This window comes from Cibotium barometz, chromosome 65 (genome assembly GCF_041138505.1).
Source record: "Cibotium barometz isolate CiBa-2024 chromosome 65, ASM4113850v1, whole genome shotgun sequence".
Classification (NCBI taxonomy): Eukaryota; Viridiplantae; Streptophyta; class Polypodiopsida; order Cyatheales; family Cibotiaceae; genus Cibotium; species Cibotium barometz.
The window spans coordinates 22,965,762-22,978,747 of NC_141110.1; the positions used below are offsets into that span (position 1 = coordinate 22,965,762).

Consider the following 12,986-nt stretch of genomic DNA (forward strand, 5'->3'; position numbering starts at 1 on the left):
TGAGGATGAATGGGACGATTCCCTGTGTGATGATGTTCCTAACTGGAATGACGATAATGACTTCAGCAAATCACTACAAGATTAGTGGATTGTGCTGACAGATTGCTACTATTAACACTGGACCTAGTGGATCCAGTTAAGGGATGACAAATTAAAAACCTACATAACTGAAACTTTCATGGAGGAATGTTCAGATGGAATTTTCGGTCTAATGGATCATTATTGTGTTAACACTAGTTCTCTAATTGGACACTAAAGTGTCCTGAAAGTTAGCATTTTTCTTGAATTTTTGTGGGCAATCTATTAAGCGTTTTGAAATGCTTAACATCCACAGATGTTCCTCAAGACCCAAAAAAAATTGAGATTTTTTAAATTGCACTTTTCTTAGCTTTTGCAAGGCAATATTTTAATTTTCTTAGACACATGCTAATAAAACACATGATTTTTGCTGTTTTCAAAATAGTAGTAATTTGTACATAACTTTTAGAAGGGACATAGTTTGATCATGAAACTTGGCTTGATGGAAAGCCCATGATGTAAACTAAATCTTAGAATCATCAAACGATAATTATTGGATAAATTTTTGACTCGCTAATATTGAAATGATGTTTTTTATACAGGTGGAGCATGAATTTTTCTCGTTCCATATGCAAGCTAATAATGTAAAACTTGAGGTGCACCCATGTTATACAGGGTAAATACTACTTTGTTTTTAATTTTCCAAAACTTTAGAGCCACTTTTTGGGCCTCTTCTCATACATGGCCTTTTGCGCAATCTGTTTTTAATACGTAAAATGTCTAATTATGAGCCTAATTTTGATTTTCATCAAAGGGAAAAGCTGTGTAAGTGCATTATTTGTTGTAACTATAGGTGTAGACTACTTGTGCAAGCATAGTTATGATTAGTTTTTGAAAAAAAAAGATCAAATTTTGTATTTTTGTTTTTTACAGTTTTTTTAGAACTAGGCGATAAGAACCTACTTAAGTGGAGGCTAAGTTAGTGTCATACACATCAAATTATGGCTTCTTTATCTCATCTCAAGCATGAAAACCAATAATCAACATTCTCATTGATAGGGCTACAATTGTTTTTAGTGGCGTGATTGAGTTTTGATAATACGCGTTACTTTTGCTGATTTTATACAACTTTTTTGGAAAAAATTCTAGGAAAGGAAAATGATTTTTTTGGTGAACTTCTACCTCCTTGGACTGATGTATGCTATCAAAATATCTTGGAAAAAATGCTATTGATATCATTGGATTTTTTTTTGAGAGAATGGTGCTTGCATATTTGGAAAAATCCTGAAAAATGTTCATTTTCAAGACATATGCTACTTTGTTGCTTATGTACTTCCAAATAAAAAGGCATTTTATATGTTTAGCATTTTTTACATAAGCATAGGGTTATGTTCTACATGCCCAATGAAGCATTTTGGTTTTTAAAGCCTACATTAGGAGTTTGATTTTTTTTCGCAATCCCCAAGAAAGGACACTCAAGTGTCCTGTTTTGGTACCAAACTAGTGTTAAGAATATGAATGATATGTTCTAAATGAATTGTTATTTGATAATGAGTTCTATATAAGGGATCTTTATCCCATGATTGTGTGGAGAGCTGACCAATCTAAAGAATCCCAGAATTAGTTAGATCTAAAGTCGGATTTTGAATTGTAAATAAAAGGACTTAACAAGAATTTGCATATTGAAAAGATCATGGATCGAGGTCGTCGTGGTAGGAATGATAACCCCCAACTCAATGAGGAAGAGCTCGACTTGGATGTCCGTAAAACTCTTCATAGATCGTAGCCTAGACCTTTCAAGCTGGGTGAAGGGGAAAACTTGGGCGAGACTATGGAGAAGTGTATCGAAGCAAAATGGAAGAGTACTTCGATGTCACTGGGTATAATGAGGAGCAAAATGGCTCTTGCAAGGCTGAAGATAGTAGAAACAACCGGAGTAGCATGGAGAAACCACTGCAAGACAAACCGTGTGGATCGAAACACTCAAACATGGAATGATCTAAAAATTTACCTAAGGAAGAGATTCTACCCTCCCGGCTTTTTGGAAACAAAGATGAACGAAATCTTAGAGTTAACCCAGGGGAGCAGAACTATTGAAGTATATCACCAAGATTTCGCTCTCCTCCTCAAATACTCGCTAGCGCTAGATGAAGAACAGCTGATGGGGAGGTTCATTCGGCCACTAAACGAACCTTTGAATATCCTAGTGAAGAATGCCAAGCCAGTTTCCATAGTCGAAGCATTTCGCCAAGGCCTTTGATGTCAAGGTCCCGCCGAAGCCAGAGCACCATCGCCTTTCAAAAGGTTTTTAGCTCCAGAAGGTGATTCCAACCTTCCACCATCTAAGAGATATAAGGGTCAAGCCTAGGATATGGGAAGTTCCAGAATGGAAGAAATGTTCTTTTCTTGGAACTCAATCCCTTGGAATTCAACTTCAGAAATTCCACCCTTCAACAAGGGAGTGAAATGCTATAACTGTCGAGGATTTGGACATCGCAGTATGAAATACCCAGCTCCTTTTGGAACAAGGTTTTCAGGGCGAGAAAATCAGGGATCAAGATTCCAGACTCCAGCTCCTTCCTTCCATAGTAATCAGGTTTCTTTCCGCCAAAATCAGAGAAATCCGAGAGGTAGCCCCTCTAACAAACTCGCAGTTTCAATCCAAAGTAATGCAAGACCTCCGCCTCAGAATAGGGGAAGTCAAAGAGAGATGTTTCCAAATCGGCCGTCCACTTCCAAGGTAGTAATGCTGGAAGTGATTGAAGAAGAAGAAGAAGATGAATGAGATCATACTCCACCTACGAGATAAGGACATCTCGTGTTTTTTAAATGGGGTAGGATATAAGATTCTTCCCTCCAGCTTTTGAGGTGTACAGGTGTAAGAACCTCCCCTTCTGATCTTGTAATTATTCCCCTCTTTGAAATAAAAGAAAGATTCTGTTTTACCTTTTTTTACCTAGAGAGAGAAAATATCTTGAGAGAGGTAATCCAAAATTGAGATATTTTTGGATATAAAAATCCTCCTAGTGTCTAAAATGGTTTTCCTAAAACAGAAATTCAAAAAAAACTTTCCAATGTGCAATTGAAATTAATTGAAAATAGGTAAAAAGGACCTTAGCCTAAGGGTCCAGATTTTCAAAAAAATTTGAATTATGCTCCAATTAAGGTTTCTATGGGCCAATAGGATCGATCCAAGTGTGGGGAGGAGATAAATCCAATTTATAAAAGGAAAACCCCCAAAAATGAGTAAATGCTCACATAAGATGAAGAGTTGACTAAGGACAAGGTTTATTATTAAAAAACTATGAGTATTACTAAAAAAATGAGATATTTTAGGTATAATGATTCAATTTTGACACCTTGGTAAGGAGTAGGGGGTTCTTCAAGGAGGTGCCTATTTCACATGTGTGGTGGAGTTTTAAACTCAAAAATATTGTGATATTTTTATCTCTCCTCTCTCCTAGATTAAACCAAAGCAAAAGGGAGCCAAACTAGGTCCAAATCTTGTCCAAATTCAGCCAAACTGAACCTGGAAAATTCTTGAAACTAGTTGGACTTGTTTAGAGGTCTCCCTCACCTACAAATAGATCCTTAGCCCTGAGAACTATACCATGCCAGTATTATACTGAAATAATGATATTTTCTATTATCCTCTAAAAATCCTCTACAAATTGAAGAGATTGGAGCTTCTCTCTCTTTTCAATCTTCCTTGGTGACTCCAACAACATACCAAACCAATTGATTGGTTGGGGGCCTCTACTTTGATCAAAGAATCAAGCAATCTAGAAGATAAAATGTGATTTATGGTCTTTTTTTCTTTAATCTCCAAATGTTTCTCTCTTCTCAACCCCTCTCAAGCTTGAGAAGCATTCAATTGAATGGCTTTTGAATATAATTGAAGTTCTTTAATGAAATTGTAATGATAAAACACATAAATTTCTATTTATGCTTATATTAAATATTTTTTTAAGCATGTCTCTCTCTCCCCAAAAGAATGGTCATTCCTATGACCTATTCTATATTCAAATGAAGCTTCTCATGAAGCAATTTTCTAATCTAAAAGTAATTTCTATGCTTGTCAAATTAGAGGCCAAATAAGTGGCTTTTTAATGATTTATGCTATTTAATTTATGAAAAAAATAAGAATCAAGCCCACAATTGGATATTGATCCAATTAATGGTTATTCTAATCATAGAGATATTACTAAACTTTATGCTTTCAAATTATTTGAGAATTATCAGTAATAGTAGCAGTGGAGCTATGGTAAAATTCTTGAAAAAAATAACACATAAATCATTTTCATTCATAATAGGAAAAGAGGACTTTCTACCATATTCTAGGATTAATCATCCTAGATTAATTGAATGATTCTCATTATAATCATGGAAAATTTAATTTTTATGTTTATGCATAATTAGTAATCGACAAAAGAGAAATATCTAGTAATTCATTTTTTTGTTAAAAGAGGAATCCCTATGACATTTGGAATTCCATCATTGAGATGGGAAAAGAGAAATTCCTAGTATATTGGAATTAATGAGTATTTTAATTAAATTTAAAGATAAAATTTAGATAAATTTATTTTATCTATGCGAAATATTTTTATGTTAAAAGAGGAATTCCTAAGACATTTGGAATTCCATCATTGAGTTGGGAAAAGAGAAATTCCTAGTATATTGAAATTAATGAGTATTTTAATTAAATTCAAAGATGAAATTTAGATAAATTTATTTTATCTATGAGAAATATTTTATGTTAAAAGAGGAATTCCTATGACATTTGGAATTCCATCATTGAGATGGGAAAAGAGAAATTCCTAGTATATTGGAATTAATGAGTATTTTAATTAAATTCAAAGATGAAATTTAGATAAATTTATTTTATCTATGAAAAATATTTTTATGTTAAAAGAGGAATTCCTATGACATTTGGAATTCCATCATTGAGATGGGAAAAGAGAAATTCCTAGTATATTGGAATTAATGAGTATTTTAATTAAATTCAAAGATAAAATGTAGATAAATTTATTTTATCTATGAGAAATATTTAAATGTTAAAAGGATCAACCTCAAAAAAGCTATTAAATGGGAATAGCATGTGAATGGATGAGATAAGGTGAAAATAGGATGCAATAAAATGTGTATAGGATGTGATAGAATGTGAATGGATGTGATAAGAGGTGTATGGGATGTGATAGAATGTGAATGGATATAATAAGAGGTGTATGGTATATGATAGAATGTGAATGGATGTGATAATAGGTGTATGGGATGTGATAGAATGTGATAGGATGTGATAAGATGAAAATAAGATGTGATGTAATGAGAATGGATGTGGATGTGTATATGGAAGAATGGATGCGGATGTGTATGTGGAAGAATGGATGTGGATGTGTATGTGAAAGGATGCGATATCGATGTGAGTGAATGAATGAGATGTGATGTGATATGAATCGGGATGTGAATGAATGAGATGTGATGTCATGCGAATCAGATGTAAATGTATGATACGGGATGTGAATGGATGAGATATGTGATGTGATGCGAATCGGATGTAAATGTGTGATATGGGATGTGAATGGATGAGATGTGATGTGATGTGAATCGGGATAAGAATGAATGAGATGAGATGTAAAATGAATGTGATGAGATGTGATGTAAATTGAGATAGATGTGAAATTAATGAGGTGTGATGGGATGTGAATATGGGTTGATGCGAGTGGATGAGATGTGATGAGAATAAATGAGGAAAGATGTGATGAGATGAAAAAATGATGTGATTGGATGAGAATGGGTATACATATGAATTGGATATGGATTAAGTAATGTGGACGGATGTGGAACAATGTGAAAGACGAGAGTTCATTATAAGAACTGTATTTATGACTTGTTTTTAAATGACTGTCTTATGTCAAAAATGCTAGGGAAGCATTTTGATTGTCTTGTGAATGAGGTCGTGGAGACCTAGTTGATAAAGTTATAACAGCTGTGACGGAGAGTCAACGGAGGACGTCTCACGTAACAAGGTCGGACGAGGTCTTGGTTTGACCAGCCTCGATTCGATTCAAATGGTGAGCTTCTGGTACGGTGGATGTGGGACCAAGGAAGCGGCCTATGAGTGAAGCGCTAGGTTACCTGCTGCGAAGGATCCTAGAGGGTGCTGACCATACGGTGCTCGGGCTCTAAGTCGCCGAAGATACACACACGTACGTCGTGGAAGGTATTGAAACAAGGAGTAAGAGTTGTTTTCTGAAACTGGGCATGGATCTGGTTGATTGACCTTGCTGGTCCAATGGATGAGTCCATGGCTCTTTTATATGGAGCTGTTGGTTGATCTTGCTGATCTTCAACGAAGATTCCATCTTGATTTTTATAAGTGAATATATTGTCGGGTACTATGAGCTAGGAACTATCGAAAAGGCCCCTGAGGGACAGGTGGTGAGCGTTCTGGTTGCCAATGATTCCATAGGTACAGCGATGAAGGAATGATTGAAAATTAGGATTCAGCGGATATTTTGGAGGATTAAGTTTGTACGGATGTGTGTGTGCGTGTGTGTGTGTGTGTGTGTGTGAGAGAGAGAGAGAGAGAGAGAGAGAGAGAGAGAGAGAGAGAGAGAGAGAACTTTGTCTTGTAATAGAATGGGTAAACAAGGAACATGGTAGGGAAAGACTACGATCAAGTGACCTAACTCACGTAGTAGGGTCTATAGGGTGACTATGATCTTATCAATGATTGCCCAAGGAGCTTATGGTCCATAAGAGTCTACATGCTTGCAAGCTGTAATGGAGACACGCTACATTTAGTAAAAGTCATTGACCACTTCTAATAGCCTCCTCATTTAATGTATCGGTTTTCGTACCTCACACTTAAATTTTCTGAGTCAATTTCATCGCAAAACAACAAAGGATTTGTATTGGTGCTACAACAACAAGGCTTTACATACATGTATCGAGTCTTCTCATTACATGGTTTACTAATTGGCTTTGAGATGCTGCACACTCTAGCTCATGCTATCCCACTTGATAGTTGACATTGTTTAGGTTGCTTTCTTTAACTATGCCTTAACAGATTATCTATAGACATGTCTTGATACAACAACTCTATTAGTGGATCTCCTCAATAACATTTTGAGTGACAAGGACATCATCAAAGGCTTGTCAAAGATGTCACCATATAAAAATCCCACACAACGAGTGCATTAAAACCCCCTACCTATGGATTTTTATAATTTAGATAACATCCCTTTTGTAGATTTGCGTGAAGCATGATTTGAAGCGGATTTATGCAAGCATGAGCAAGGAAAAGGATAGGTGGGCTCCGTGTGTAGTGTGTAATGATTAATTTAAGTGCAATGTGTATGAAAACAGTGAAATACATTTTCTAGAGGGGCATCCACTGGTCCATAAGTATGGAACTTAGAAGCAAAGTTAAATATTATCTTACAACTGGTAAAGCTGAAAAGGCTGTTTGGTGTAAGCACACAACGGTGGAGGTTTACAAGAGGGCATTGCTTGTTAACTATGCCTTAGGGGGGGGCATATTGCCCCAGCTAGTGCTTGTGAGCCATTCGCTGGAACTTGAAAGTAAAGGAAGATATTATCTTACAACTGGTAAAGCTGAAAAGGTTGCTCTGTGAAGTACATACACCGTAGAGCTGGTTTACAGCAAGTCGGCTCTCCACTCACGGGGATCAGTGTTGAGCACACATTCCGGCAGTTGGTGGGCGTAGCGTGGCTCATGCGTTTCGGAGGAGCACGCAGACGGGGTGGTTCTGCCATCGTCGCCCTCCCATTCCGTCTGCTCCGCGTCCGCACGCTTGGCCCGCTCCTGTATCTCCTGCAACCGTCGCATGCAAGGCTTGCACTTCTTCCGCCACCGTCGCCTCTGCAACAGCGCCGCCTGCTCTCCACTCTTTTCTGCATCATGATCTTCCTCCACACCATCCTCCGCTTTATCCATGGAATTCCTAGTCCTTTTCCTACTCATGCTAGTCCCCGCCTGCATATTTGCGAGCTTCTCCGCACTTCTGGCGTGGTTTTCCCTCATCTTGAGGGTATGGTGCTCGCAGTATGTAGCCCCGGCATTCACCACCGGCTCTCTGCACTGCCACACCCTCCCGTCCTTCCTCTTGCACCGCTCCACCCCAACTACTACCTGCTCCTCTTCTTCAGCTCGCTTTCTCTTCTTCAATGCATTATTCTTAAGCTCCGCCACTACCTGCGGCGGCTGATCCTTCTTCGTCTTCTTCTGCTTTGCCCTTTCCATCTTCTCTCCGTTGATTCTAGAGGCAGTAGCCATATAATTAACGTCAATCTTGGCCAGCTTCTTCTTCATGATCGTTTTTCTCTTCTTCGTCTCCACCCTCTTGCAGTCCTCTCTCTCGTTAATGGGGCCGATCTCCTTCTGCTCTAGACTAACTAGATTAGCTACCCCATTCTCGGCCGCCTCCACTAGAGAGGGATGACCTGCGCCTACTACAGGTATTAATTGCCTGAAGGCTGCCCACATAGTACCACGCCCCACACGTGCCACCATGCACGATCGTTGCCCTCGTCCCACAGAGCGCGCTCTCCTATGTCCTGCGTACTCAAGATCACAAGAACATGAATTTGAAAAGATCAACAAAGCACCCTCTAAAAATAATTACATGCTTTTAACAGTACATGCTCCTGCACCTTGCAAACTCGAAACCAGCCACGCCAAATCACGCCTGTTCCATCGCCACAATGCATTGCTTGTTAGCATTCTTAGAGGCAACCATGCGCCACTTAGTCTACGTTGCTCGAGCGATTCCGTTCTAAACTTAATCATTATTTCAATCTACTGAAAGCTGGACAACGTCCCTTCGTACCTGATAGCATTCCGCTCCGGCTTCTTTTCCACCTTTCGTCTCTTCAAACTGCCAAACTGCAAACCCCGACATTCTCAAATACAGTAAGAATCACAAGAGCAGAGCACACAAACTCACAAGATGCCTATGCAGCAACCAATACTCATCCCGCTAATCATATAGTTTTTACTGAATTGATGCTTTAATTCTGTTCTTTTGTGACGTGTTATGTGTAAGGCAGAACTCCTGAAGTTGTGGCCTACAGACATTGTTAATATTGTATCTTGAACTTGAAAGAAACATCACACCCTTCTAGAACCAAAGTTTCTCTCACCCCCTACAGATCTTCATGATACATGAATTATCTGACCCAGATGTATAATATTTAATAAACATCACTTTGAGATTCAGTCTACATAAGTTTGCCCTTACCCCTTAGCAATTCGCCCATATCAAATGAAAGAAGAAAGAAGCAGCCCTCAAGGCATTAGCATAATGATAATACCACGCAGCTCCCTTTTTTCGAGTCAAGTGTGTGTACCATGCAGGAAGGCACTCAAGGTTGCCAAACCTGCACTTAGAAGAAAGATCCACACCAAGTTCCATTTAGAGGCTCTTCACTCCTTCAGATTGATTTCCCCCCAAATGGCACAGTGACTGCCACACATGGATTCCTCTGCGCTCCAACTGTCCTCCAGCTGCCCACCATTATCTCCTTATCATCTCCTTATCTAGCCCACCTTTAGAGGGCGGGATATTAAGATCGTGAGAAGGGAGGAATTGGGCTAGCCTCCATTATTGATTACCCCGGCAGCAGCTAGATGATGCTGCTGCCGCCCAGTAACCGTCCCCGCTGAACGTTTCCTTATACGCATGATGGCTGGAGCTAGGAAGCAAACCTGACCTAAAGAGGCGTGTGATTCTAATTCCTGAGAACGCGAGCAACAAAGCTGCGTGTGCCTATAAACTCGAGAGATAAAATTGCCAAAGAGGACAGGGAGGTGAAGAGGGCAAGCCAAGCAACACTGGCCAGGAAACTGTGTGCAGATCGTAGATCTAAGCGGCAGACAGAGAGAGAAGGAGGAGCGTAACCAGGCAGAGGAAGAGAAACTGTGAGCCAAAAGCTGAGCTGAAGCAGCACAAGGCGCCTGATAGTTTGGCCCCCACATTGTGCCGTCTACCACCAGCTCCGACAAGGTTGGGAAAAAATAAGGCAAATTCTAATTTTTAACTATTCGATAATTAGCGCAAAAAAAAGGGCCAAAATAGTTTTCAACACGTTCGTATTTGAGCTTGGAGAATGTTCTTATGCTCCCTAAGTAATAAACAATTTCGCTTCATACAATTCCTAGAGCCTTTGCATTTTTTTTTAAAATTGGGTGATTTTTAGCCTTATAATTTCAAGGAATGAGTTTTCATACCTTCTAGTTATGAAAACAGCATTTAGTATACATTTTGGCAACCAAAATTGGTTGAATTCAAAAGTTATCCTCATTTTGACAAGTGTCTAAAGGCTCTAAGGTTGGTTATACATAAATTTGTTATCGACTCATCTCAATTTTGGGGCCTCACAACAAGCTTGGGCCCTCACAGAACTAGGGATAAATTCTAAAAGGCACTCTTATCCTTCAAAAGTGACAAGTTATACATGAAAAAGGAAGTTTCTATGTGTACCATGTTGAAAGTTATGATTATATATCATGTTTGATAGGAACAATGCATACATAGTGCATGGAGGGGGTCAAAGTTCATATGTGCATATGATCATGTTGGATTTCCCCACCCCCTATTGGGCACTCCTTTAACTTCTGCCCCCCCCTCCCCCTCCCCAAAAAAAGAGATCTCTTCCTCCAACCTACTTAAAGCAAGATCAAGTGTCGGTCGGCCTAGCGACTTCATGCCACTATAAAAATGTTTGTGTGTGAGTGCACACATCATTTATTGCAAAAAAAAAATCCAAGCATCCTTAATCTCTTAACCTCCTCTTTGATATGATTCTCTCAAATACAATGATGCACCAAATGTTTGAAAACCAATAATCATGTCTCTCATAATACACTCTCATAATACAATGCTCAAAAAGTGTCCTATAACTTTAGAAAGGTTGCCAGGATTATCATATGCACCTTACATCTCATCACATAGAATCATTGACTTTACTAAGCTTTATCAACTATAATCAATACACACATTACATTTAGGAAAATGCATCCACTTAGTATGTCACTTTAGACAGTTTCCCAAGATTATCGTGTGCACCTTTTCTCACATCTCATCTAATAGAATCATTGACTTTATTGGGAATTTAATAAGCTCTATCAACTATAATGAGCACACATTACATTTAGCAAAATGCATCCACTTAGTATGTCAATTTAGAAAGGTTACCAAGATTGTCGTGTGCACCTTTTCTCACATCTCATCACATGGAATCATTGACTTTAATAAACTCTATGAACTATAATCATTGACTTTAATAAACTCTATGAACTATAATCAATACACACATTACATTTAGCAAAATGCATCCACTTAGTATGTCATGCATGCTAGCATTAGAAAAGCTCAAATATAGAAAGTTTTAAAGACACAACATTAGAATTTGTTTCTACCACCCCTTGCAGATAAATGTCATATAAAGTTTCTCACACATGGGATGATGGAAAAGTGATAGCAAGAATAGAGAAGTTTAAAGTGTAACATTGTGATGTAAGTGATAAGAATCAAATGCTATTATGTACACTACAAGAAAAGAGAGGGACTAAGGCTAGTTATGTCAAACTTGGGTTTTTTTTTGACTACTTTTACTTGTGTTGTTTTGAATCATGATTTGTGACACTCATTGTCACACGTTAGCATCACTCAAAACATGAGTTATCAGGCTTCCACTTTTTAAATATTAATAAGTGGCATGGGCATTTTCAATTTTTTTTCTTCTCTCCCCGTGTAGCTCCCCATTGGCTACACTACATATTGTTTCCTTTGCAAAACAAGAGCAGGTCGCTAGTTGCTACACTGTATATTGTTTCTTCTTTTCCCTCCATGGTCGCAGTATCTCTTGCTTACATGCATGGATGCTTACTACCATTTCCGTGGTGGTTTTTCTCTCGAGGATCCTAGAAGATTTTGGATCATGTTGAAGCTGGCAAAATGTGGCGGGCACATCGTCATGGTGTAATATTTAGGCCACCGCTAGTTATAGACAAGTCGAAAGGCATGGGAGCTGCTACTACGCACACCCATAAACTCATCAAAACCATGTTTTCAAGAAATGCCAAAGCTTGATTGCATTTTAAATTCATTCTAGACGTGCGCTTTATGTAGAAGCCACCCTCAACGGACAACATTTCCACACAAGGCATGCTCGTTGTTGATCGCAAGGCAATTGTCACGTATGCCAATAGAGAAGCCTTTCTCATTGTGGGCTCGAGGCGGCTTGGTGTGGGGAGTGTGGGGAGGGGGGGGTTACAAAGTGACATGTCAGGTCCCCAATTAGGTGACATGCATCTAGCATGTCATAAAGCGACATTTTAAGCAATACAAGGAGTGTCTCTTAGTGATAGTAAATCACTTAGACACTATAACTAGAATAATTCCCTTACTAGTGTCATTTAGCAACACTAAAAATGTCACTAAGCGATACAAATTATGTTGCTAAAACTGATGACATTTTAACGGTGGGCACTAAAAAAGAAAGAAGCCTATGCTATCTCGCGAGGCATATGTTTATGACATTTCAATAGAATCTCATTTTCTCTCTCTTTCTAGTTCTCTCACTCACACAATCATCTCTCTCTCTCTCTCTCTCTCTCTTTTCCTTGAGCTCTCATGACTGTTTGTAAGGTTGGGCACCCTCCTTTTTTGTGAGGTCAGGCACTCTTGCAGGCCCTCATTGACTTTTCCTCTCCATGGAGGTGGTCTTTATTGATAATTGCATGCATTTTACTAATTAAATAATGAACAAATTTTGTTGAACTATATTTTTTCACATACATGTTCATTGATAAGCTTTGTTAGTGTATACACAAAGAAAATAAAAGGATATAGAATAAAGAGCACACCTACTCTATGTTAGTGACCAAAATAATAATATTACAAGTATTCCATCATGCTCATGGCATGGATCCCCATATAAAG

At 38.5% G+C, this 12,986-nt stretch overlaps 1 protein-coding gene across 5 annotated transcripts; it reads right to left on the reverse strand.

Annotated features, from left to right (window-relative positions):
- Positions 1 to 7,396: 7,396 nt before the first annotated feature.
- LOC147603068 (uncharacterized) lies at positions 7,397 to 10,003 on the reverse strand. Of its 5 annotated transcripts, none has more exons than XM_086797332.1 (4): positions 9,355 to 10,003; positions 8,871 to 8,926; positions 8,695 to 8,729; positions 7,397 to 8,598 (listed from the first exon to the last, which is right to left on the reverse strand). In XM_086797332.1, exons 1-4 carry the CDS (start codon positions 9,391 to 9,393, stop codon positions 7,679 to 7,681), a joined length of 1,050 nt encoding a protein of 349 aa, XP_086653458.1. In that variant the 5' UTR covers positions 9,394 to 10,003; the 3' UTR covers positions 7,397 to 7,678. The 5 variants fall into 5 exon arrangements, with proteins under 5 accessions (XP_086653458.1, XP_086653462.1, XP_086653461.1 ...); XM_086797336.1 differs by having other exon boundaries at positions 7,400 to 8,591; positions 9,421 to 10,003; XM_086797335.1 differs by having other exon boundaries at positions 7,400 to 8,591; positions 9,282 to 10,003.
- Between the last annotated feature and the right edge of the window lie 2,983 nt (positions 10,004 to 12,986).